The sequence below is a fragment of the Thalassophryne amazonica genome, chromosome 12, assembly GCF_902500255.1.
Source record: "Thalassophryne amazonica chromosome 12, fThaAma1.1, whole genome shotgun sequence".
Lineage (NCBI taxonomy): Eukaryota > Metazoa > Chordata > Actinopteri > Batrachoidiformes > Batrachoididae > Thalassophryne > Thalassophryne amazonica.
This window is the reverse complement of record NC_047114.1, coordinates 75443471-75471216: the sequence shown is the minus strand read 5'-3', so window position 1 is coordinate 75471216 and position 27746 is coordinate 75443471. Positions and strand designations below refer to the sequence as shown.

The window sequence follows — 27746 nt, the reverse complement described above, 5'->3', positions numbered from 1 at the left end:
GAAGCCCATGCAAAGTCCCATTGTTGGAAAAAAAAAAAAAAAACCAACATGCTGAAGAGGTTATAATTTGCCAAAGAACACAATGACTGGCATAGTTAGGTTCCGTTTTCAGAAAAGGGCCTGTGCTGTCTACTTTTCTGAAAATGGAATCTAACTGTAAAGAGAAATGACAACATTTTGTGGAGTGATGAAGGCAAGATTGTTCTTTTTGGCTCTCAGGGCTGCAGATCGTTTGTCAGACAACCCCCCAAAACAGAATTCAAGCTACACAGTGAAGACTATGGAGCAGGCATCACGATATGGAGATGTTTCTAATACTATTGTGTCAGGCCTATTTATTGCATACGAGGCATCACTGATCAGTTTGAATACATCAAAATACTAAGAGGTCATGTAGCTTTATGCCAAAGAGGAAATACCCTTGAAATGGCTGTTTCAAAAAGACAACAACCCCAAACACACCAGCAAGAGAGCAGCATCTTGGTTCCAGACCAAGTTCAACATTATGGAGTGGCCAGCCCAATCCCAGGACATTAATCAAATAGAAGACTTGTGGGGGTGACACCAAAAATGCTGTGTCTGAGGTAAAACCAAGAAATGCAGAGGAAGTGTGCGATGTAATCAAATGGTCCTGGGCTGCAATACCTGTTCACAGGTGAAAGAAGTTGGTCGACTCCATGCAACACAGATACTAAATAATAGTTCAGGGTTTCACAAGAAAGATAAATCTACAAGCATTTTTAAGTTTGTACAGTAAACGTTTAGTTTGTAAAGAAAAATGCAGATTTTTTTTTTTTTTTTTTTTTTGAACAACCTCCCTTTTTCCACTTTCTGTAAAGTAATAAAAGTTTCTCATGTTTTGATTTGGAATAGAATGTGCTGTGTTCCCGATGCATTTGCATGTGTGGAGATAACACCTGTCATAAGTATTTTGAGCTTTACTCACTTTTTTAAACACAGTACTATTATTTTAAACACAACTGTATATTTGTCTTTTGTGTGAATAAGAACAAAATTTTCAGGTTTCACAAAGACCTCCTCAGGACACAAAAGACATGCATTAGTAAATATCTAATTTATCTACCATAGTGATGATACCAACACCAAGGCACTTGAATGCTATGGTACAAATTACTGGTGGGGAGGCAGGGATACTAGGCACAGGATTGGGCCTTCTTATTTTTGCCATTTAGGAGCAGTTGTAGTTTTCTCAAGTTTAAGAACAGACCACAACATTGGTTTCACAGCAATCTGTACCTGTGTTACAAGAACAGCGAGTACAGCAGATATTGTACTGGTAGATATAGGACAGCATTCTTGGAGATTGATTAGGCTGCTAGGGTGAATGCAGCCGAGCCTATAAAATGTGTCAAGAGAGGATAGTGATTCTGGAAGTTGGGGGTGTGTGAAAGAATCTTTGGTCCCTCGTAGGGTGGCTTTGTTGCCTTCTCTCCCGCTGGTCCATCAGCTTGGTTTGTGTGTGGCGGTCTAACGGTACTCTGTCATATAAAAGGACCAGCCTGGTTTTTTGCTCTCTGCTTTATGAATGCCTTGCTCTTTTTAGTACACCCCCCCCCCCAGGTGCCAGCCAGCATTATACCCTCTTTCAGACCGATTCAAGGCAAATGCAAACACTACACTCTATTTTGGCAAGTGAAGAGCATTCCAGTGGTATCGCACCAGTTCGGCAGCTGAACCTAGAACAGGGAAGGATTAAATACGGGGTGTGACTAAAATAAAGGACCATGCTGCTGAGTAGTGCAGGAGGCATTGTGTAGTGGAGTACACAGCCAAACTGGAAATGCATCAACTTGTCCATGAATGTGTAGCCAATTTTGTTCAAATCGGTACTACCTAAGGTGACTAAACAACACTTAGAATCCAGTCTCAGTATACCATGGCCTACACAAAAATGTATAACCAGCCCATAACTGCTAGCAGCTATACCAGATCAACTTCTAATCATATTATGTATTACATTGCCTATTAAATATTACATAATTTGGACTATTTGAAAGTTAACATACTGTGACAGCTAAAACAGAACCTTTGCCTGTGTTCAAATACCTTTAGATAAATATAGAAAAGTTATGTTTACTAAAATCACTGAAAATTATAGAGTACTTGAGTTATACTAACCAGATCAAAAATTGGTGGAATTTTGGTTGCTCTAAATGTTGTTGGGTAATGTTTGATTTCTGAGTACAGCAATGAAATCAACTTGATCCATGAAAATTCACTAAGGTATACCTTATATTCCAATTCTAAGGTGGAGCTATGCCAGTATACAAAGGTATATCTAAATATCTAAAAAGGAAGAGTAAAATAGGAGAGTAGAGAAGAGTAGAGTAGAGCCACTTAGGTGCCTGGTCTTGAGAACCAAGGATGGTTTTAGAACATTATGTAGTTTGACAAAATATTTTGACAGTGTGATGATTAAGCAAACTGTCAATTTGCAATGTTACACTGGTTTAAAAAAAAAAGTTCCTCTCAAAAACAAAACAGCACAAAGAAACAGTGTGCCGTGGCCAACTGATTGGTTAAAGAAGTTAAATGTGCCCAAAGCGTGTTAGATGGACACATGACACATCTCCATCTGCAGTCTGTTTTCCCATTCGGTGTTAAAGAGGTCTTCAGGGTCGCTGGAGCTGCTGTGGAGTGCTCTGACTGCGTTATGCATCTTTGATTGAGGGGGTGGGGAGGACATTAATCGTCCGAGTCTGTGTCATGACGCCGCCTGTGGCTTTGTGTGGCACCATCAGGGGCCGTCTTGTGGCTGACGAGGTTATGGGGGACAGGAGACACCCCATCAGAGGAGTCTGTGTCATGCTGCAGTGGTCGGTGATGGAGACGGGAGGGGTGAGACTCTGCTTTTAGTCCCTGGCTTGAATGGCTATGAGGGGGTCTGGCTCCGCTCTGACTGTGGAGTGATGGATTATGATGATGGTGGTGGTGGTCCTTTCTGTGCCTGGAGAGTAATGGGAAACGACAATCAATGACCCAACGTTGGTGGGGATTGGGGTAAGGTGGCGTGAGGCTAAATAAGAATTGTCATCTGCAAAGAACACCACATTCCAGCTGGAGGGGAATATGACACTAACTGCCACAAGAGGCCGACATTTCACATCACTAAGTCAACCCAGTTCAAACTTTCTGTGCATGCATGCTGTTCTATTTCAAATGACACCACTGACACTTAACTACTTCAGCACATAAAGGCATTACTGAGTCCAAGCACATATGATTTACAGAACAGAATCAAGGATACAGAGACTATATTGTTACATTGGTGCCCTCTAGTGCTTACAGAGGAGTGTGTTTCCTAACCTGAGCCACTACACAAGACGCCACAAGGCAGGAACATGAACATATTTACATGACTAGCCAACACTACCAGTCCCGCTGTACTGTAGTACAGTTTGTAGTATGCCTGGTCCCCCCCCTCCCCTAAGCATGATGGCCAGGAGGACAGGACTTTTCCTACAGCAGGAGCCGGACATCTCAAAATTCAGGAGGGAAAATACCATATGTGTGTGTGTGTTTGAGAGAGGGAGAGAGACTTTATTTTTTATCAGATGTTTTTGATTAATTTATTAGTGTGACTATTTTGAGATTAGCCAATTATACTTTGGTTAATTTGCTAATAAATCACAACCATAAATCCTATAAACTTTCAGCCTTGCAATCAAATATTTTGTCATAGAACATTTTACAATTTTTAATACGATATAAATTGCCATAACCCCTAAGATATTCAGTTTACTGTCAGAGAGGACTAAAGAACCAAGAAAATGCTCACATTTAAATCATAAATCAAAGAATTTGGACATAACCTATACCACTATAGTTGGCCATTAATTAAATAATCCATTAGGAGGGTTCTCACCAGCGCAGTTGAGCATAGGGGGTCTCTATGCTGTGATCTGGGCCCCTATGCTTATGCCAGGCTTTTCTGTGTTTTTTTTGTTTTTTTTTTAGCAACACAAAGTGGCCCTCTAAATGCAGGAAACAGTATTTCAAGGGGTTAAAAATTTCAAAATTTTCTTGGGGGTAATGCTCCTGGAACCTCCTACAATACTCGCACCTGCAACACTCGTCACGTGGCTATACCTCGCTAAGTTCCCCCCATGCTGTGAAAAATCCTGGAGAGAACCCTGATTAGTGATCAATTCATTCCAACAGTTCATCTTTGTGTGTATATGTATGTATGTATATACAGTATGTAAGTATGTATGTTGTGTCATTTAGAATTTGAATTCCAATTAACTACACAACTGCCCACAGTTAACTAGCAATTAAAGCACTTTTTTTTTTTACATCTTCAACCTGCTTCGGTCATCCTTCTTTTTAAATTAAGTCAACATCAATTCCACTTGGTGTAGAATTGTAGTAGTAAAACTAGGATACTAGAGTAATAGTGACTGAATGTGAATATTCTCATTACTATCATGAATATCATTCCCGTCATTATTATTATTATTATTATAAAAAACAGTCTTTAAAATGTCTTGTAAAGTGGACCTTTATAAGGGGAGCAGGGCCCTTTTGACTCCTCTCTGTAGCTCTGTGCTCATGCATCGTCTCCGTGGAAATCGTGACCTGACTGGCTGGGAAGAAGCTAATATTGCCAGAAACAGGCTTAGTATGTATTTCAAGTGATGTGACTTTTTAAACGTTGAATTCAATAGCAAAACATGTTTTGTGTCTCTTTAATATATTATTTTATATTCAGAGAGCAAAACAGGTGATGAAATTGTCTGTCTGCCCTTCAGCCACTATGTGGTGCTGCACCTTTACAAGCGGAAAATTGCAGCACAATGCATCAGTATTCCCTCTGAATATAATTTCAATTATTTACCTGATGCTTTTTCTTTACATAATAAAGGTTTCATCTGTCAGTGTTCTGGATGAAGACATCTTATTTTTGTTATGAAATTTTCTGGATTATAAGTGTATTTTTTTTAATACAATTTGAGAGGCCCTGTGACTTGTATGCTAAAAAAAAGGTCGCGATTCACTACCAGGAATCTTCATTACAGTTGAAACAAGAAACACAACATTAAACTGCCTTTATTAAAAAACAGCAAAGTGGTGGAAACTTCTTAATGCGACTCAATTACATTCAGAACATTTTGAAACAAAGTCGGGTCACACTTAAAACATTCTTTATATGAGCGTTCACGACGGTGTTACTACACACTGAGCTTTTCCTCATGTCGAGCTCCAGGGGTAAAATACAATTTGCAATCATGCTCATTTCAAGCAAATAAACATGAATAAATGTCTTGATTAAGCAGCAAAGCATCTCGTGGAATGATACAAACAACTGATTAAATAACGTCTGTTCCTGAGTGCCGCGGCACACAGGAGAGCGACACAAACACACACACACACACACACACACACACAAAAAAGGTTCTTTTTTCTTAAGAAATAACATTTTTAATTGGAATACCACACTTCTGAAAAAAGAGGACCTATTTTTTTCCCTATTTGAAAGCAACTTTAGGCCCTGTCACACCTTCACGATTTAGCTTGCGTATGCCGACTGTATTAAAAACGCCGGAATACGTCTAATAAATGAATGCAGGTGTCACACCTTGATTTACCAGCATACCAACAGCCCCATTTCCACTGAGTGGTTCAGGTCAGTACTGCATGGTGTGGTGTGAGTCAGAAACGGAGTCATTTAACGTTATTTTATTTTTTATCTTGGTGAACCATTTTCAGTGCATACAGAATGTTGATGAGTCAACTGATGGCTGTGGTAAATGCTGCTGTGAATGAAGTGCTGTGACTCTTCAAACTTTTGAAGCTCCAGTTGCTTTCTGATCAGGTCCGCTGATCAGGTCATCACAGACCTGAATAATGAAGCGCTGTGATGATTTTAACTTTTAAAACACCATCAGTGAAAACATTTATTCAGGACCTGATCGATCAGGTCATCTCATGATCACACAGACAGCGACAGCACTTTAGTTTAGAGAGTCACAGAGCTTCATTCAGGTGTAATCAGACCTGATCACACCTGGTGAGATGTTATATTTACCCCGTGTGTGAATGAAAGTGTCTGTTCGCATGAGGACTGGAGCTTTCAGCCAATAAATGGACATCATTAATGGACATATTTAGACACATGAGTAAATTACAAGAAACGTGTGCCAACAAGTGCATAACTTACGTAGAACTTATGTCCCGCATATGCTGGAAATAGGAGTCATGCTGGCATGCACTGAAAATTTTCAGCGGCCCCAAAATTTTTCCGAGGAGCTCAGTGTATTAGGACGTATATCAGTGTGCTTCAACGTGCTCTTAACTCACCCAGAACTTATTAGATGTATGCCAGAGTTTTTTTTAATATGGTTGGCATACGTTGACTAAATCGTCAAGGTGTGACAGGGCCTTTATTGGGACTTATTTGCTCTTTTAGGAACCTCAAGAAAACTAGTGCGTTGCCTGCAGGGATCCACTGGCTCTAGATTGGGTAGGGTTTTTAACTAGGTAGCTGACATTTTGAAAGGTAATAAATTATGCAAAGTTTCTATAATTATATAGAAACAATATGCTTTTCCTTTTTTATCAATCTGTTGTGGTCAGCCCTCTATTATTTGCTGTTGTGTGTTGGGGGAACAGCTTGTCTGTTAAGGACAGTAACAGACTGGACAAATTTGTCAGGAAGTGCATGTCAGTGATGGGGAGGGAGGCGGTCTCTGTGGGTGAACTGGTGGAGTGTAGGTTGAGGTGTATTATGAATTCTGTTATTAACAACAAATTTCATCTCCTACACGACACTGTGGTGCTCAGAAAAGCAACCGCAGTGGAACAGATCCTCTCCAAGAGATGCAGGACTGAGAGGTATAGAAGATCATTGTCCCGGCCGCCCATGAGATTGTTTAATGCTTCTTGTTAATGTAGTTTTACTTCCATGTGTTTTTATATTTGTCTTATTTATTGGTATTTTATTGTATGGATGAATTGTGTATGTATGTATGCATGCTCTTGGGCAGATGAATTTCCCCTTATAGGGGATGAATAAAGTATTTATCTATCTATCGATCTATCTATTTTAACTGAAAGTTCAGGAAATTAAAATGAGAAAGATTTGTGAATAGTTGTATTTATTATTTGGCAAATGTAGTTGATGTTATGTTTTACAACTAGCAAGGTTGAGATATTTCCGTGACATCAACATCCACTGTTCACTGTTATTACACAATATCTCTAATTTCTCTGAAAATATTAGTCCTATCAACTTTCCATTTTCGCGGTATTCATCCTTAACCCAAAATACATAAACATACCAAACGGCAAATGTCAGCTCTCCCCAGTTTGTCTGTGATCAAAGCCATGCACCCAAACGCACCTACACAAGATGCCACTTGGCTTTTTAATATATAGACTGAGGGTGAGTTTATATTTTTTACAAATGTATTCCAAAAACGTTTTAACACGTTCATTTTTAAAAGTTTCATGCGTTACATGTATACCTTCATTACCTCACCTATGATCGTCTGTTCAGCGACTTAAAGAACCAGTTACTTGGGGGTTGCACTTCTAATTAAAACATTAATTACCTCTTAGCTCCTGATTGCCCAAAGCGAGTATTTTTGTTATGAATACATGAATAATGCAACGGGTTTTCACCCCACATATGATCGTACAGTGGCTTAAAGAAGCAGTTTACTGGCATTTTGTGCCTCAACATTAATTAGCTCATTAGCTGTGCTCCTTAACCCCCCTGTGTGCCTTATAAATACATAAAGCAGTTATTAAATTCATTTAGCGTTTTCTTGCATGAAGTGGTAAATGCGACTTATACTCCCGTGCAACTTATATATGTTATTTTTCCCCTCTTAAAGAGGCCTTTTGGACAGGTGTGACTTATACTCCAGAAAATACAGTTCATATGCTAAGGAGGTTATATTTCCACATGATTATTTATTTGCATATTTGCTGGCAAGATTGCAGGAAAAAAAAAATACAGAATTATTTTCATGAATATTGGTAGAAATTTTTAGGCAAATCCAGAAGTTTTAGTTTCTACATATGCTCCACTAGGTGCCCCCCCTTTACATTATTCTGTGTTTTTAATTACTCTCAGAATAACTAGATATAACTGTTGGGCTGTATCAGCGGGAAGCGTTCTAATGCGTGATGATCTAGTTTGTTTAGTTGTCTTGTGTTCGCTTGTCACTGAGAAATTATGTAGGAAATCTAAGCACAACATAAACATATTGAAACTACACATGCAGACACTCACCTCTTTCTCTTGTCCTCCGAGTCTGAGCTGGCCGAATCTCTTCTTTGCCTTTTCTTCTTTTTTTCCTTCTTCTTTTTCTCCTTTTTGTTCTTCTTTTCTTTCTTTTTCTTTTTGCTCTCGTTTCTACTGATGTAAAAAAACAAAAAAAACAAAAACAAAAAAACAACCAGCAGACCAAAATATTTGGTGGTTTCCATGTCTATTTACATTTTAAGAAGACGTGCACAGTTGCTCAAGTTGTGGTGCACATACTCACGTGCGGTCTACCTCCTCCTTCACTGCGCTCTCACATGTCGTTGTTGCAGAGGCTGCTGGACGACCCTCAGTATTGTGGTGCTGTGATTAAAATATTTGCATCATATTGTTATTTTTATTACACTGAAATAACATCAGTTCTTCAAACTTCTTAACCACAGTTCAAAGAAAAAAAAGTTACATGCACATTTGCCTCAAACAGAAATCAGTCTTACTGAGCAAAGTCCAACGTTTGCAATAATCCAGATTCCATTAGATGTCCAGTGGTATTTATTAAGGTGACAATAAATAAATAAACTCACTGTGAAAACTGGCAACCCAATTTTAGCTGCCTCCTTTTCCTTTTGGGTGAGCATGAGCTTGCGTGACCCTGCACTGCAGATTGAAAGAAACATCAGCAATTCCAGTCACAGATCAGCAGCTCACACACAAACACCTGAAAATGAACAGAATTACTTCTAACACTTGTATGAAGAGATTAAACTGCAAAGATATTTTTCAGTCTTGCAATTTTCAATTTTTCTGAAAACACTCTTGCCAACTTTTTTTTTTTTTTTATGAGCAGTTGTAAAAAAATCAATCCCCTTATCAGGATGATAGAAACTCATTGCCAGGGTTATGGCTGCTGATCTTCCAGCCAACTGCAAATCACCACCAAATATAAGTGAGATTACAAAGGTGGTGAAATAGCTGAGGGCAGGGAAAGCTCCACAGGTCTCTAAAGTTGGAGCCAAACTCCTTCAGGTGGGTGGAGATGCTGATTCCTGGTAGTGTGCACAATCTGGGAGACAGGTATCATCCATAAGGACTCCAAGAAACAATTTGTCATCCCACTGTGAAAGAAATGGTGATCGCCTGGATTGCAACAACTACATGGGTATTACATTATAAAGTATTTTCCTTTTGCTGTTTTGACTCATTTAATTGTTCATATTACACAAGTTCTAAGATTACAAAGTCAACAGTTTTCTAAATGTAGTTTTGTTCTTTCGGAACTCCATAAAAATTTTTCACCTGGAACTCCCCAATCCTAAGACACGGTCTACATTTCGTTCCTCGCCATCAGCCTCTTCCCTCCTGCACACGTCTACAAGGTCCTGGTCAGGAAAATGTCAGAATTCAAATCACTCAACCTTTTCAAATACTACAGTGAAAAAAAAAAATTAAAAGAGTCAAGATTTTGAGAAAAAGCAAAACAAACCAAAATCAAATACCTCCTTGGTCAGGCCTGTTGGTTGTCTCTTTATGCTCTTGTGTCCTCTGAATTGAAAATGCAATCATTTCATTTGCTTGCTGGACTACACCCACAACTGCTAACCATTTCGCTTTTAATAAACTTTTACTTACAGAGCAGCCATCAGTGCTTCATGCTCTGCAGCTTTGACTGCAGCAAGTTCATCATCTTTGGACAAAGCTGCACCTTTTTTGTCTTTTGAGTACCATGTAAGATCTTTTCCTTTTTGCCATCGCCCTACCGGAGCCATCAAAGAGTTCCCTGGAAACAAGACAGGAGGATTGAAAGCATCTTAAAAACATGTTAATGGAAGAGCATGAGGTTATATACAAGACTGTGAAAAGACTTTAGTCACTTCAGGTTTGGGATCATGTGTTGGTGCCACGATTTCCACCACACTATGGAACCTTCCTAGTTCCCAGTTGGCAACCATCCAGGCTAGACAGATATCAATCACGGCAAGCCCCACCCCCTGAAAATAACTATCTATATCAGCCAGGTGATGTGTGCGTGTTCTCTTGGCCTTTTCCAGTTGCTGGGATCCTCAGCACTGAGAAACCTTCATGTTGGACTATGTACACAGAATTACACCACATGGCTAGACAACCTCAGCCTATGAGATCTACTCCACCTTGTGGCCATTAAAGGGCGCTGCAGAAATGCTGATGCATTTGTGGTGAGACAAAATCTCCAACAAAAGCTGTAGGCATTTGAATTATTTTAAATTGTATGGTACTTTATCCTCCTCCAACATCACTGTGCTTGTGTCAACTAGGTCACAATAATGGAGTAGGAGCTCTCAGCCAATCAGCATCCAATGTTCATCTTAAGAAATCACAGTCTCACAGCTGATAAGACAGACACTTGGATCAGACACTGTTTTTAGAGAGTGGAATCTGAAGGAAAAGTTGGACAATCAAGACCACCATTTGGCCAAAAAAGAAGCCAAACACTTTGTACCCTAGAATTTTGATTAAAAATGCAGTGCTCGACTGGTTAAAAGAATATCAATTGTGAAAGGAGTAAATGCTCTAATTCCAATAAAAACTAAATATCAGATTTTTTTTTTTTTTTTTTTTTACTTACATTTCATCAATAAATGATTATCAAAGTCACATAACTCACTTATGTGAGATATGGTGGGGAGGTGATGGTCTAGTGGTAAAGCTTTAGGCTTCAGACCAAAGGATCCTTGGTTCAAAACCCAGCCAGACCAGAAAATGACTAAAGGCCCTTGGGCAAGGTCCTTAATGGCTCCTGGTGTAGTGAGCACCTTACATGTCAGCACCCTGACATTGATGTGTTTGTGTGAAAGGGTGAATGTGAAGCATAACTAGAAAGCGCTTTGAGCTTCTGCTGCAGATGGAAAAGCACTATATAAATGCAGTCCATTTACAGTTTAAATGAAATGATTTCTGTGGAGAAAGCGCTTGTATTTAAGCAGGTTTTTATAGTCATTTTGCGCTTTGAGCGTCTTATGCAGATGGAAAAGCGCTATATAAATGCAGTCCATTTACCATTTTCCCTGTGCTATCACAGCTTACAGGGTCAAAATATGAATGAGTCAGTCATTGAGTCTCTAATCACTTTGTCAAGAATCTTTTGTCAATAACAACTCAAAGTTGAGAAATGAAACTTTGCACTCAGAGTGTAAACAGCTTACAATAAATGCAAATTATTTGTTTTTATTATAAAATACAACTGGAAATTATTTTAGATATTATATAAGGGCTTTTATCACATGGTTTCACCTTCTAATAAATGGACTGGTAAATGGACTGCATTTATATAGCGCTTTCCATCTGCATCAGACGCTCAAAGCACTTTACAATTATGCCTCACATTCACCCGATGTCAGGGTGCTGCCATACAAGGCGCTCACTACACACCGGGAGCAATAGGGGATTAAAGACCTTGCCCAAGGGCCCTTAGTGATTTTCCAGTCAGGCGGGGATTTGAACACAGGATCTTAACCACTAGACCATCACCTCCCCTGACCATCACCTCCCCTAATAATAGAGTGACAATTTGTAAGAAACAGGACAAATAGATTTATCTAGCTTGGATTGATTGATTGATAAGAACTTAACAACACTACCAACACATAAGTGTCATATAAGTGTCAAACAGTTACCAAATATTTACCTGGTACAATAAACACAAAATTCACCGCAATGTAATTCATTACAGGTTAAACAGCAGGCTATCAGTAGGTGAGGAATGTGACTACTTCACCGGGATGAATCCCAACTCTTTACGACAAACGAAGCAGGTTTGTTAGCGTACAAAAGGTGTGTCCCTCCCTTACACAGGCCTGATGGAAATGGACTAGGCAATTGGAACAAAATACCATGCCCAATTGTCCAGCCTGGAGAAGATGATGAAATGTCAGCATAGTTATACATGGAATGAAATACCTCGGTCTTATATTCCCATATACAGGCCGAGCAAATGAAGTTAATAATTTGTTTATATATATATATATATATATTAACAAGCAAACTTACGATATTGCCCGAATATGAAAGCTGCTGAAGGTTTTGAGCTCATAGTCAGACCTGTTTGCTTCACCTCCATGAAGAACTTGGTTAAAAGATGGTCAGGTTAGCTGTTAAGCTTTCAATCTGAATGTTTTTCCAACGCTGTTTTGATATTTATGGAGTATGCTCATGTCCGACATGGTTTTTCTAATCGTGTTTTTTGCTTCCTGGTTTGTAATGAATGTGATATGTGATCCGGACCGATTGTAACAGTCTAATGAAGGGAACTCAGCCAATCATCGTAGCTATATATATATATATATATAAATGTGAGAAATTTTGATAATATTTATGAATGTTAATTTGACAGAAAAGCGGGAGTGATAACAGTAGGCCTGTTTTTTGTTTATATTCCAGCAAAAATTTATTTGAAAGAACGATTTATCAATAAAAGTATATTTTCTAAGAATAGCCTTTTCAATACATCGATTCAGACTTTTGATTTATAAAAGATATATTTATGAAATCTAAAAAGCTTTCCTTTGATATATTACACTTGTGTACTGTAATTTTCACTCCCTCAGGTGCCAATATCTGGGGTGTCCTCCATGCTTTCACCCTCTTGTGAAAGCTGAACTCTGACAGCACGGAACAAAGACGAAAAGCTAGATTTAGACTGTCAAGATGGACTAAAAGTCAAAGATCTGACCAGGATAAGCAGCAGGTATGAAAATACCCTGCGGTACGCATTAATAACTGCTTTAAAATCCTTGGAAACTCTTACTACAGCGTTATTAGCAAGCAATATAAAAACAAAGGTTGCTAAAAGGAGTGTGCTGTATACTTACCGAGATAGTTTTCTCTATGTTTGTCCACTTTCACATCATCCCAGTTGAACTGGTCTTGGCCCCCTCGGACCCCACCGGATCTTGAAGAACCAAACATTTTAAACCGCAGAGAGCAGCGTGGTGTCACAGTTTAGCCGGCTAACTTAGCTGCCGTTGTCTGGAGGGAAACAAATAAAACGATACGTTGTAGCGTCGGCCTTCCCTTCGAGGATTTTTATTTAGTTATTTAAATGAATTTCATTATCCCCAGAACAGACAACCACTCTGTGCGATCCGAAACCTCCCCGGTTTGATTAATGGCGGCGTACAAACTTGGTAAAACACAGTTAGCTCAAACTATGCTAAGCTCACTCACCTCGCTTCTACAGGTTTGCAAACGTCGCTAAAAATAAAGTTGCTGTGATTCAACACAGATGTAACAAAATTAAACAAAAAACGAAAACACACCAGAAGCCAAGAATTTGACATGTATATACATACTTTATATGTTTGTGATATCGACTGTGAGCCTTGATGCAAGCGAACTCACTCCTTCCCACTTCTGTCTTCGCCTGCTGGACTTTTTTTGGGGGGGGCTCCGTTTCAGTGATTTGCAGCTTCATCACCCTGTTATTTTTCATGTTCATATTTTTTTCATAATACATGTGAGATTCTGACTCAAATTGTGAAGCCAACTTACAAATGCGAATATGAGATATTAAGTCAAAATTTGCTATGTCATAACTGTGAGGCTAACTCAAAATTACAAGTTGGTAGGTGCTAGTACATGAGACCCGCGCTGACTGTATCCAAATACTAAATTTATGTGAATGCACATATAGAAACTGTCCTGCGGGTGTCAGTGTTGAACACATCTTACTTTTGAACAGTGTTCCGAAACAAGAGTGTTGCAAAGGTTTGGAAATTTTGCAAACCAGTGGTTTGAGTTTGCATTACTAATTTGCAGTAAAAATGAAAAGGTATTATTTGGTATTATTCACATTTAATTTCTCCCAGTGCTTGCTAATTTGTTAGCTAAACATGATGGCATCTTATCCAGCAGGTGGCAGACATGTCTATGAGATTTTACATAGCATCACTGTCAGATGAGGGGAAAAAGTTGCTTTTTCAGTTCATCTGCTGCATCAAACTTAACCAATAAATGCCTTCATTTTTTCATTATGTGCCCTTTTAACTTAGTCGCTTAAAAATGATAGCATTAACTGTCGACAGGACCTGGCCCCTTGACGTTCAGCGGCGTTTCTGCTTGAGTTCTTTATCTTGACGCGGCTGTTTCGGCTCCCGTCGATGACGTAACGGTACATCTTACATAATGGCTCTCACGCTGCACAAGAGAAGAGGAGAAAATCCTCAGACCCTGTGAGAGTTTTCGAGTAAACCAACCTGCTAATGTACATGAGGTATATTTCCAGGTTGTATTCAGGTAGGAATGAGAGTATTTAACTTTGGTTTAGGTTTATTTTCGTTGGGGTAGTCGTTGAGTTTCTTTGCTGTCACTGTAGCTTAGCTTCTTACTGTGCTTACTGATGCATTTTCGCTGTTGTTAATGTATTTTCTCATACGTTTTTATGACTATATAGTTCATAGTTTGCTTTGAATGTCAACTCTAACATAAAGCTAGAATAATGAGGGCTGGTACAGTCAAGAACCTAGTAAGGGATCAGTTTGAGTTGGTGCAGCAACAAGAAGTGCCACACTTCCATCAATTAGAGGTGGCAGATCGATCCTAATATTGATACCAACGCTGGTATTGATATTGAACGATCCTTGTGTAAAAAGATCAATACTCAAGCTTTTTTCTCTCCCACATGCACTGACTGCTGTGCACGCAGATTCATCAAAGTCTACTCTCTATAAAAGCAGCGCTGCACTGTGTCACAACACGGAGCAGCACACCCTTGTATTGTGGTTTGTCAGCCCTCTACCACAGGAGATTTTGTTTTAAGTTGTGTTGTGATTTTTTTTGTTAAACAAAAATATTGATTGTGATAATAAAGTATTTTGTTGTCACGTGCAATGTTTGGTGAAATTCTATCCTAGGTCTTTTGGATCCTTTGGATCTATGAAACTTAAATATGAAAAAGTATCGTATCGATATCGGCGATAATGGGCCTGTATTTACTTGGTATTGAATCAATACCAAAATTCCTGGTATCGCCCACCTCTACCATCAATGCCAAGGTACAAAAAGCATAGCCTACAATTCAGAAACGGGGTGGCAGTGTCAATACTGTGCCACACTGACCCCCATCCAGTTCAAGAAGCTACTGCACCACACCCCGCCACATGTCTGCAGGATCTGTGCCTATAGTCAAAACCAAAGACGCTCGTCCAGATTGTTGCAGAGTTCATGTACGGTTGAAATGTGCCTTTGTCTGTGATGGAGCTTCTCGTTAATGTCACATTGAGTTTATGAGGCCTGGATTCAAGCACACGACCACTAGGAAGGCCATAAGCAGGGTCCAGATGGAGCAGAGCTACACCAGGCTGCAGGATGAATGGTACACACCATCTAGAACAACCACGTCCTGGTCGTCTCTGTGACCGTGAGGGTAGCGAATACATCAGCGGTGTCTGGAGTAAAATCTGGATACCCAAGAATGCAGACTGCAGATGCCTGCTTAGAGATACTGGTGGCAGCCAAAGGTGGTGATTTGAACACATAATCGAAACTCAGATTTTCAACTGTAGTATCAGACATCCACCTGCCCCTCCCCCCCTCAAAAAAACAAAAACAAAAAACATTGTAGATGTACATCCAGATCATGACCAAAATTTTATGGGTACTGTTGATGTAGAGCAGAAATCTTATTTCCCCCAAGTATTGCAATGTTTTTTTTGTTGTTGTTTTTTTATTTAATCCAGAAGTCCATGCACTTCTCACATGTTGTTCATTGCACGCAGTTACAGCCCGGCTGTCAGCACAGGCTCATTACGAGTCCACATGTTTCCATTTATCGGTCATGCAGTTTGACTTGTGAGCACAGGGGAGTTTGACATTGACTTTCAATTGTTGAATTGTTGAAAACATGCCCACAGCTACAGGAGAAGAAAAAAAAAAACCCTTTACCTGTGTGATACATTATACAATTATAGACTTTTGATTTCAGTGTACCCGTGAATATGTGGACCTGGCCTCGGTGAACCCCATACTGCACCAACTGACATCCCATCGATCGACTGGAGATGCCTGTTAAGTCCATGACGAAGAGTCATCAGGCTTGTTTCTTATAAAGTTCGTCATTCGCCTGTCTAGCTTCCACGTAAAATTGACCGAGCATCCGTCTGTCATAAGTTTCAAAATTGGGCGCATGTCCCTTTTCAGTGACGTACTTGCGAAACGGGTTGGCTGCTGACTGTGTATTTCTGCGGGTGTTCTTTGCATCTTTTTTGTGTAAAATTCGTTTTAAGTCATCGTCGCTAACAGACGCAAATCTGTCTTCTGCCATCTTGTCAACAAAATGACAACCAAAGTAGGCGTTGTATCGTGTTATCCGATTGGTCCTTATCGATAGATGCGTCCCTTGATTGGCTAGCACTACACAGCACATGAGGCATACTCATTTCGCATGCGCGGTCTACTCAGCATGTGGTACAGCTCAGAAAGTGGCAAATGAGGCAATCAGAAGTTGGCAAATCCCATACCATATAATATTAAATATTACGAATATAGTGCAGAAAAAAGTTGCACAACAAACTTTTGAACCATCAGTATTTGTTCTTCCCAACACTGAGTCCTTGCTCTGCTTCTTAAGTGCTGCATTCAGAGTATCCGTTTATTCCACAATGATCGCAGTTTTGTCCACAAAGTCGAGGACTGTGAGTGTTTGCTTGCTGAAAAATGTATCAAGCCACGTTTTCCACAACTCAACCTAACTCCCAGTAATTTCTCATTATAGGACAGGACACAGATGACCATAAATAATGGAATTGTTGGTTTAATTAGCCCCCTTAAAAGTGATGGAAAGAAGGGAATGAAGAATATTTAGCAGTTCAAGCCTTGTTCACAAACACTCTCAGGCAGGCAATGTGTATTTCCATCATTTAAAATACGGTGCATACAGAAAGTATTCACAGCACTTCACTTTTTCACATTTTGTTATGTTACAACTTCATTCCAAAATGGATAAAATATTTTTTTATTTCTCAACATCCTACACACAATACCCCCTAATGCCAATGTGGGGGAAAAAAAATGTTTTTTGAGGTTTTTACAAATGTATTAAAAAGTTTAAAAAACTAAGAAATCGCATGTGCATAAGTATTCACAGCCTTTGCCGTGAAGCTCAAAATTGAGCTCAGGTGTATCCTGTTTTCACTAATCATCTATGAGATGTTTCTACAGCTTAATTGGAGTCCACCTGGGGTAAATTCAGTTGATTGCACATGATTTGGGAAGGTCCCAATGAGCACAGTGGCCGTCATCCATAAATGGAAGAGGTTCAGATCCACCAGGACTCTTTCTAGAGCTGGCCATCCGTCTAAACTGAGCAACTGGGGGAGAAGGACCTTAGTCGGGGAGGTGACCAAGAACCTGATGGTCACTCTGTCAGAGCTCCAGCATTCCTCTGTGGAGGAGAACCTTCCAGAAGGACAACCATCTCTGCAGCAATCGACCAATCAGTATATATGTGTGTTTGTATGTACTGTATGTATATTCCAGCATTCTATGGTGATATGCTTGGTGTGGGGGCTGTCTCTAAAAATGTTGGTTCTTGTCCGCTGTGAGGAGATCCCATGTGATTGACCCTGTCCTGGTTGCTGTTTAAGGGAAGAATTCAAGAGGCTGTGCAGAATGACTCTGTCATTTGCACCTGCAAACTAAGCCTCACCACTTTCCCATGGAGATGAGAGCTGTTTAGGATGCTGTGGTTTATTTTTAGACCTGCATGCATATATCTCACACCTTCTGGAAATCTGCAGAATTTAAATTTTAAAGGTGGCCTCAAATTATTTTTATTGTTGCTTGTTTACAGTCATCATGTCTTTTTGACTCTTGATTTTGGATTTATTTCCAGCCTGTCTGAGGCCCAAGGTCTGTGTAAATCTGGTATTTGTCATCTGTAATTGCTTGAAACCTAGATTTATGGCTGTAATTAATGGTCCTTGTTGGTTTTGGAAAAAGAAAATTGATGAGAAATGCTTGACTTGCAGTTATTTCCAAGTTAATGTGATAATCTGACAGGTTTGTGATAACTAAAATAATAATAATGAAGTAACACACTGAATAATCTGCCAAATTAGGACAGTTTTCTCCTCATAGAGAAACACCTCACATTTAGGAAAATGAATGAGGGATTGTTTGTGTGCGAGGTTTTCTCTGTCTTTCTCTTTTGCGTAAAATTCTTAGAAATTATTATCGATACCAACAGATACATTCAGTCTTGTGATCACCTTGGTCTCTAACTATGTTTGTGTGAATATTAGCAAAATATCTTAAAACTGCATTTTAAAACCCATTTTGCTCATTGGTGGGTATTTTGGCCCTACGAATAGGAAGAATTGGTTTGATTTTGGTTAGGATGCCCCAGTGATTGAGATCAAAGTCAAATTTAGTACCCATGCTCATGCATAGGAAAATGGGTCATTTTATGGAAATTTTTTGATATTTTTGTTTTAGTAAAGTTGACTGTTTAAAAGTCCATATGACATAATTTTCTCTACCTGTCCAATGCTTTGAAATGTGGGTGTGGCATTGCAGTGCTTTAAGCAGTTATGATTTAGTTATTAAAATGTATCTGTTCTAGTTTTATTAAGGCTTGTATTTCAGCTAAACACAGAAGCTAGGCTTAGAAAACAGGTGAAGATCTGTGAGCAGCAATATGGTTTCATGCCGAGAAAGCACTACAGATGCAATGTTTGCTCTGAGAATACTGTTGGAAAAGTACAGAGAAGGACAGAAAGAGTTACATTGTGTTTGTGGACTTAGAAAAAGCTTATGATAGGGTGCCAAGAGAAGAGTTGTGGCATTGTATGAGGAAGTCTGGAGTGGCAGAGAAGTATGTTAGGGTAGTGCAGGACATGTACAAGAATAGTGTGACAGCGGTGAGATGCGCAGTCGGAATGACAGACTCATTCAAGGTGGAGGTGGGATTACACCAAGGATCAGCTCTGAGTCCTTTCTTGTTTGCAGTGGTGATGGACAGGTTGACAGATGAGCTCAGACAGGAGTCCCCATGGACTATGATGTTTGCAGATGACATTGTGATCTGTAGTGAGAGTAGAGAGCAAGTTGAATCTAGTCTGGAGAAGTGGAGATATGCTTTGGAGAGAAGAATGAAAGTCAGTAGAAGCAAGGCTGAGTACATGTGTGTGAACGAGAGGGAGCCCAGTTGAATAGTGCAGTTACAAGGAGTAGAAGTGGTGAAAGTAGATGAGTTTAAATATTTGGGGTCAACTGTTCAAAGTAATGGAGAGTGTGGTAGAGAGGTGAAGAAGAGAGTGCAGGCAGGGTGGAGTGGGTGGAGAAAGGTGGCAGGAGTGATTTGTGACCGAAGAATATCAGAGTGAAGGGGAAAAGTTTACAAAACAGTAGTGAGACCAGCTATGTTGTATGGTTTAGAGACAGTGGCACTAACAAAAAGACAGGAGGCAGAGCTGGAGGTGGCAGAGCTGAAGATGTTGAGATTCTCTTTGGGAGTGACAAGAATGGACAAGATTAGGAATGAACGTATCAGAGGGACAGCTCAGGTGGGACGGTTTGGAGACAAAGTCAGAGAGGCGAGATTGAGATGGTTTGGACATGTGCAGAGGAGGGACCCAGGGTATATAGGGAGAAGGATGCTGAGGATGGAGCCACCAGGCAGGAGGAGAAGAGGGAGACCAAAGAGGAGGTTCATGGATGTGCTGAGAGAGGACATGCAGGTGGTTGGTGTGACAGAGGAAGATACAGAGGACAGGGTGAGATGGAAACGATTGATCTGCTGTGGCGACCCCTAACGGGAACAGCCAAAAGAAAAAGAAGAAGAAGACAGTTTATTTCTGCTAATATTTGAAAATGTGTGTCAGGTGGTAGGGCTGCTTGATCATGGCAAATTCATAATCACAATTATTTTGGCCAAAATTGAAATTGCGACTGTTTAACACAATGACTCGTTGACATTTGAAACATCATTTGTATATTGAACTTTTGAAAAAGAAATCAAATTTTAAAAGTGGAGTATATTTTGGACATAACAAACTGCCAAACAATAAATGGAAGTGTGGCAAAGCTGGTTTAAAAAATAAATAAAAAGATTAGACTTTTATTCTAAAAAGTCTTTTTTTTTTCAACTTAAATCTACTTTATTTATTTCACTCTTCTAAATGAGACTATACCAGTAATAGTTATAATCATTATTAACATGTTAAAACATAAAAGTGCACATACAACATGTACAAGTACTTTAATTAATGGTACTGATTTCATATTTCGGTGATGTTTTAAGTACTGATTTTTTTTTAATACAGCAATTTAAATCATACCAGTCCTGAAATGTGGGCAAGAATTTTGCAAAAAAAAAAAAAAAAAAAAAAAGTTTTCTGTAATTTATGCTATTTTCTTAATCTGTCGAAGCCAAAATTGTAATTGAAATCAAAATTTGATTAGTCGCCCGTCCGTATCAAGTAGCATCAAAAACCAACTGAGTGACTTTCACAGCTTTAAATTTGATCTTTCAGATAAACAGATAACACCTTGTCTTTTTGTTTGTTTGAATGGCCCTTCAGAAACTTTAAATTGGAAAGATTAGTCAGTCACACAGCAGGTGATAGAAGCCTAGGCTCAGTATAGAAGAACTTAATGTTTCTGTTGACCATTTGGACTCGCCCTCCTCCTCCTTGTCCTCCCCCTCCCGCCCTGTGCAGCGCGCTCGCTCGCGCACAGTCACACCCACCTTGTTCAAATCGTTGTCTTTCTGTTTGCACTCGAGGAAGGTAAGCTGGAACATTAGCGTCGCTTTCTTCTTTCCTTTTAATGTCTGAGCTAAAGCTGATTCGACCGTATTACATGTTTGAGAAGTTGTTGAGAAAAAGAAAGATGTTGACACTTCTAGTATTTATGACAGGAAATGTGTCATTAGTTCAACCTTTCTGCTTTAAATGCAGGCTGTTCAGTTTTCAGAACCTTCTGTAATGGTGATATTATAGGTTAGGAGATGATACAGCTGTGACCAGCTGTGTCAAAGTTCTGACACGCTGTCAACATTACAAGATGGTAACTGAATTGGTCTATTAAAAATTTTTGGCTGCTTGGATCGGGTTTCTCTCAGGATTTTTATTTTAAAGTAGACATTTGCTTGTAAGTTGGCACTCTGTGTTGTTCTGTCCAAAGCTTTCCACTTGGTAACAGTGTGCCGGCGGTACCATGGTAACCTCGGCTCTCTGTAAATGACTGGTTGCCTTGGTTCTTGCCAGCGATGAAGCTGCCGGTTTATTCTTGCTGAGTGTCTCTCAGTACAGTGGGGCTGTGATGTTGCCTTCAGCATGATGTGGTTGTAAGGTGACACATGCTGTAGGATTCCAGTGGATGCGTGTCACGCCTGCAGCCTCACAGACCTGCGTTTCCCTGTTTTTCAGCTATGGCTAAACCCAGACCTGTGGTGATCAGCGGCCCGTCCGGGGCGGGAAAGAGCACTCTGCTGCAGAAGCTCATGAAAGAATATGAAGGTGTTTTTGGTTTCAGCGTCTCCCGTAAGTTTGCTGATTTGTGCTCTCACAGTCACACCAAAAGTATCACATCTCTGTAGGACTTAAAGCTCCTGGGAGTGCTTCATTTTGTGTTATATTTCACACTCCGAATGCAAAAAGTCATAAATTTCCAAGTAAGCTGCAATCCCTCCCATCTTTCCTATGAATTGTACAGAACTGTTTACATTTAGAAAGTCATTGGTGTTTGGCTTTATATGTATTTGTGGCTGGCCACATGTGTCCATTTGGATTGTAGAAGCAGCCCTGTGTCCTACCAGTCATAGATGACTCTTTCAAACCCCACTTACTAGTCCCTCCACCACTGGAGAGTATCTTACATAGAAACTAACAATTACAACCCCTGGCAAAAATTATGGAATCTCCGGCCTCAGAGGATGTTCATTCAGTTGTTTAATTTTGTAGAAAAAAAGCAGATCACAGACATGACACAAAACTAAAGTCATTTCAAATGGCAACTTTCTGGCTTTAAGAAACACTATAAGAAATCAAGAAAAAAAGATTGCGGCAGTCAGTAACGGTTACTTTTTTAGACCAAGCAGAGGAAAAAAATATGGAATCACTCAATTCTGAGGAAAAAATTATGGAATCACCCTGTAAATTTTCATCCCCCAAATTAACACCTGCATCAAATCAGATCTGCTCATTGACATTGACCCTATGTGTCTTTTTGCAAGGAATGTTTTTGCAGTTTTTGCTCTATGGCAAGATGCATTATCATCTTGAAAAATGATTTCATCATCCCCAAACATCCTTTCAATTGTCCAAAATATCAACATAAACTTGTGCATTTATTGATGATGTAATGACAGCCATCTCCCCAGTGCCTTTACCTGACATGCAGCCCCATATCATCAATGACTGTGGAAATTTACATGTTCTCTTCAGGCAGTCATCTTTATAAATCTCATTGGAAAGGCACCAAACAAAAGTTCCAGCATCATCACCTTGCCCAATGCAGATTCGAGATTCATCACTGAATATGACTTTCATCCAGTCATCCACAGTCCACAATTGCTTTTCCTTAGCCCATTGTAACCTTGTTTTTTTCTGTTTAGGTGTTAATGATGCCTTTCGTTTAGCTTTTCTGTATGTAAATCCCATTTCCTTTAGGCGGTTTCTTACAGTTCGGTCACAGACGTTGACTCCAGTTTCCTCCCATTCGTTCCTCATTTGTTTTGTTGTACATTTTTCGATTTTTGAGACATATTGCTTTAAGTTTTCTGTCTTGACGCTTTGATGTCTTCCTTGGTCTACCAGTATGTTTGCCTTTAACAACCTTCCCATGTTGTTTGTATTTGGTCCAGAGTTTAGACACACGGCTGACTGTGAACAACCAACGTCTTTTGCAACATTGCGTGATGATTTACTCTCTTTTAAGAGTTTGATAATCCTCTCCTTTGTTTCAATTGACATCTCTCGTGTTGGAGCCATGATTCATGTCAGTCCACTTGGTGCAACTTCTCTCCAAGGTGTGTTCACTCCTTTTTAGATGCAGACTAACGAGCAGATCTGATATGATGCAGGTGTTAGTTTTGGGGATGAAAATTTACAGGGTGATTCCATAATTTTTTCCTCAGAATTGAGTGATTCCATATTTTTTCCTCTGCTTGGTCTAAAAAAAGTAACCGTTACTGACTGCCACAATCTTTTCTTCTTGATTTCTTATAGTGTTTCTTAAAGCCAGAAAGTTGCCATTTGAAATGACTTTAGTTTTGTGTCATGTCTGTGATCTGCTTTTTTTCTACAAAATTAAACAACTGAATGAACATCCTCTGAGGCCGGTGATTCCATACTTTTTGCCAGGGGTTGTATAATGCCTAACCTGCATCACCAGCCTGCCTTCAAACTTGTTTGAGGTCTAAATGAGGTATAATTCACTTTAGCAAGTTTGATCACAGTCCATGAAGACTTTGTAGAGTTCTTGCATGCACTAGCAGTGCATTCCAGTTGCACTCTTGAGGTTGTAGTGAGGAGGAAGTTTTAGTTGGAACACCTCTGAAATCAGAATTCCAGCTCATTCGAACGCCACGGTGTTCACAATCCAGGATGGTGGTCCCTATTGTTTATCGACTTGTACTGCCAGTACTGGTTAAGATGGTCGATCTTAAACAGCATTGACCCTCTCCACCACACAAAAACAGAGCAGTAATTTGAAACACTAAAATACTTTATGTGCCATCCGTCCTCTTCTAGGTCTGCTTGGTGGACTGCAAATTTGTTGTGTAGGTCTCCATACTCTGAAAGAGCAAGTGTAAAAAAAGCATTTCTTGGAGGCGTTCTGATTTGGAGTGTTGTGTGGAAACTGGAACCAGTTTCATTCTGGCGTGATTTCATTCCGTCGTGGCATCCGCCTTCCAAGGCTCTGCCTCTGAAACCTATACAGCGAAATTAGAATTTAATTTTGCCCAATTAGAATTGAAATGCAGCCAATTTCAAATGTGTCAGAGTGAAGTGACTTTGTGTATCATTTTCCTTGATGCACAAAGCCTTTGTCCACAACATTTCCATGACTCTTGACCCAATTAGAAATGCAATGTGTTCAACATTGAACTTGTGCTAAGTCTTAGTAGTGTTGACATTCATACGTGAAGGCTTTGTCAAGATATCCCATAAACATTGACCAAATGGACACATGGAGTTGAGCAGTTTCTAGACGTAGGTCAAATACAGTCTGAAAAAAATCTCAGCTAAAAGATAATAGTGATTTTGGTGGCATTTGTAGGTCGTCATTGTCTTGTCAGGGACATGGATACAAATGTCGGCTTTGCATAAGGAACTCTTTTGTTATTTTTAATTGTCATCCCTCAGACACAACCAGAAATCCTCGACCTGGTGAAGTTGATGGCAAAGGTACAGGAAGTTCCTCCTCAATAACTTATAATCATATTTCTTAATGCAGATTTGTTGCATACTCCGCGTATTTTCTGTGTCCCCACTTTGCGGGTTGTGCAGATTACCATTTTGTCACAAGGGAAGTCATGCAGGCGGGGATCGACAACAGTGATTTCATAGAGAGCGCAGTGTTTTCTGGCAACATGTACGGGACGAGTAAAGCCGCTGTGCAAGATGTCCAGTCCAAGAACCTCATCTGTATACTTGACATCGACATGCAGGGCGTGAAGAGCATCAAAAAGACGGACCTGGAACCACTCTACATATCCATCCAACCACCCTCAATGGAAGCCGTGGTGAGAACCGAGTGATCCTTCTTTTGCTGCCACACAAGAGTTAATGGGTGTGACCATCTTGCGGTATAACACAAAAAGCCGGTTTTACCGGTTGTCTGTGTCTGCAGATACACCTGATTATCTTGCCTGATGTTCTTGTTTCAGGAAAAGCGTTTGCGAGCAAGAAAAACTGAGACGGATGAAAGCCTCCAAAGGCGTTTATGTGCAGCCTGTGCGGACATGGAGTTCAGTAAGTCTGATTTGTGCACAGAACAAACGTTAAGATGAAATCCAGCTGTTAACACATGACTCTGAATGTTGATTTGCTTTCAGGTAAAGAGCCTGGTGTGTTTAATTACATAGTTATCAATGATGACTTGGAGGAAGCCTACGGGCAGTTAAAAGATGCTCTTATTGAGGTGAGTTGTTGCAGAAGAATGCTGCAAATAGTTTTTTTTTAATACTACAAACCCCATCTCACCTTTACAGCAAGTGTGATAAAATTTTCTTTTCGCAGGATATTAATAAAGTCAAGAATGTAACCATGTCATCGTAGGAGATGATGATCCTGACACTCCTGACTAAACATCAAGCCTCCATTCCAGCCATGAACATTCCTCATGTGGTGGTTTGTGACTTTCAAACAATCCTTATGTGGGTTTTCCTAAACTCGAGTTTTATCTGTTGTTTAAATGTAGCTATTAACAAATAATAGTTTTTGTGCGGTAAGCTGCGGACTTAAACATTTTCATTTGGTTTGAAATGACAAATACTCCAATAGTACTAGTTAGTACTGAAGAGACTGAATCAAATCTTTTTTGTGTGTGTGTATATATACCACCTGATGAAAAACAGTTCAGTTGAGAATCAACAGTGCCTAATGAGTGCAGGGCAGCTAAAAAGGAAAAACAAAACACAGTATCGGTGCTCAGTCCGCTGCACAAATACAGGATTAGGTTTCAGAATTTCATAGGTTGTAAACAAGTTGAGGAAAACGTTAACCTGCGTTGAAAATTTTAAGGCCCATTTATGCCTTTGCAGCTAGTGACACTGCGCTATACATCAAAGAACATTATGAACAGTCATACTTTTATACTTATGTAGGTGGCTTGGAACCAGTTGCAAGTTGACAGTGGAAACACTAGATTGCAGTGTTATATGGTTCCTGCTGTTGGATTAAGTTGGAGTAGGAGGCACCTCCACAAATACTACCAGCAAAACTACAAGCAGAGTTTGAGGCAAGAACACAAATCCACCTTCCAGAATCTTGCCTTCATTCACTTGTTTAAATTAGGTTGCCCTGTGTGCTTTGTGTTGGATTTTTCAGTTTTCATGCAGACTTCCTATTGAAGCTGTGCATCCACAATGACCAACAACTTTTAGACTGATGGTTTAGCTAACTGAACTTTTTCTTCGCTGTTGTTCTACTCCTTCAGTTGATTTAAACATTGAACCATAAATACTTGTTACCGCAGCATATTTCTTATGTCACATTTGACACATTAGCAGAAAACGTTAGTCATGAATTGCATGTCATGTTTGTAACACGAAAGGAAAATGTTGCTGAATAAGATATGTTAAACGGGAAAAATATGTAAATAGGGAGGCTACAGCTCATTCACTCCATAAAATAAAGCTGTTTTGCACAGTTGATGTTATTCAGAACCAGGCTCTATGAAGTAGAGATGGGACCCATTCAGTCAGATTAAGCTGTGGTTTTCCTATAAACCAGTTCTTCATAACATAAAACTATAAGGAATTCACCTCAGTTAAGAGACCACCTACACTTTTGGTTTGTGTCAGAACTAAACCAGAAAACTCCAGCCGTGTGTCAAACAATTGTTTTTTGTGTTGTTTTTTTGTTTTGTTTTTAGTGACTGTGGGGAAAAAAATGGAAAGAAATTTACTTACTATTGTGTAATGTGGAGCTTTGAATGAAAATGGTTATTTTTTGGGGTTTTTTTTTTTTGTGACAGTTCATTTGATGGTGTTTTGAAACAAATCTGATTCCTTGACACTCGAAGCCATGTTGACAGAAACACTGTAGCAGCACAGCTGATTTCTTAACAGTTGGCAACAGTTTGCTTTCAAGTGCATGTAAACAGCACAGTGGAACCAAGAATTAAATTCTGTTATCATTGACATTTTTAAATGACTCTACTCAGATTTTCGTTTTCTGTACAATTATTCTCTAGTCAAATTAAATACCATAATTTTGACAGTCACTTGAAGCCAATAATACATCCATTATGACATGCTATTTACATGCTTTTATTTATTTTTAAAGCCATCTTAATACAATTCAGTGTTTATTTTACAGTTGTATATTTGAAAATTGTTTATAATATGTGACTCATTTTGCAGCATCTCTGCAGTCAGTCGAGTAATTTGGACTACCTTTAATTTTGTTACGCAAGCATTCATCCTTAGCCATATATGAAAGCACAACATACTTGAAAAAGAGATCCTTTTTTATGCCTAGCAATTTGTTAAAATACATAACACTTGTTTATTAACATACACCACCCATTCCTTAGTTTTTATTCACATTCTAGTGTGTGTTGAATTGTTTGAATGTTACACATACGCATTTAAGATGCACTCAGTTATCTGGTTTCCTGTTATCATGTAACATGCTTGTGGAGATAATATATCTAATTTCTTAAGTCAATTAAAAGTACAGAAGGTAAGATCATGTTGTCTTTGCAATTTAATAAAAATTGTGTAAAAATTTAAGGAGCCTTATTTGTTTTTAGAACCCTTAAAAAGTAATAGGATGGGGGCAAAAAGTGTCCACAAGGAATATTTTCATAA

The 27746-nt window shown here is 39.3% G+C and overlaps 2 protein-coding genes and 1 long non-coding RNA gene across 5 annotated transcripts; 2 read left to right on the top strand and 1 right to left on the bottom strand.

Moving 5' to 3' along the window:
• Positions 1-143: 143 nt before the first annotated feature.
• LOC117521559 lies at positions 144-7149 on the top strand. Its single transcript, XR_004563967.1, has 3 exons — positions 144-495; positions 2316-2320; positions 7139-7149. It is a non-coding gene; the product is annotated as an uncharacterized LOC117521559 (long non-coding RNA).
• On the bottom strand, positions 2491-13584 carry c12h1orf35 (chromosome 12 C1orf35 homolog). Of its 3 annotated transcripts, none has more exons than XM_034182883.1 (9): positions 13433-13574; positions 13078-13234; positions 9863-10010; positions 9730-9775; positions 9530-9612; positions 8818-8890; positions 8517-8596; positions 8261-8386; positions 2491-2968 (listed from the first exon to the last, which is right to left on the bottom strand). In XM_034182883.1, exons 2-9 carry the CDS (start codon positions 13172-13174, stop codon positions 2707-2709), a joined length of 915 nt encoding a protein of 304 aa, XP_034038774.1. In that variant the 5' UTR covers positions 13175-13234; positions 13433-13574; the 3' UTR covers positions 2491-2706. The 3 variants fall into 3 exon arrangements, with proteins under 3 accessions (XP_034038774.1, XP_034038775.1, XP_034038776.1); XM_034182884.1 differs by having other exon boundaries at positions 13078-13230; positions 13433-13564; XM_034182885.1 differs by having other exon boundaries at positions 8261-8383; positions 13078-13584.
• Positions 13585-14348: 764 nt separating this feature from the next.
• On the top strand, positions 14349-27668 carry guk1a (guanylate kinase 1a). The gene is made up of 7 exons (XM_034182886.1): positions 14349-14500; positions 21634-21747; positions 24574-24615; positions 24718-24953; positions 25098-25182; positions 25266-25351; positions 25450-27668. Exons 1-7 carry the CDS (start codon positions 14467-14469, stop codon positions 25486-25488), a joined length of 636 nt encoding a protein of 211 aa, XP_034038777.1. The 5' UTR covers positions 14349-14466; the 3' UTR covers positions 25489-27668.
• The last annotated feature ends 78 nt before the right edge of the window (positions 27669-27746 follow it).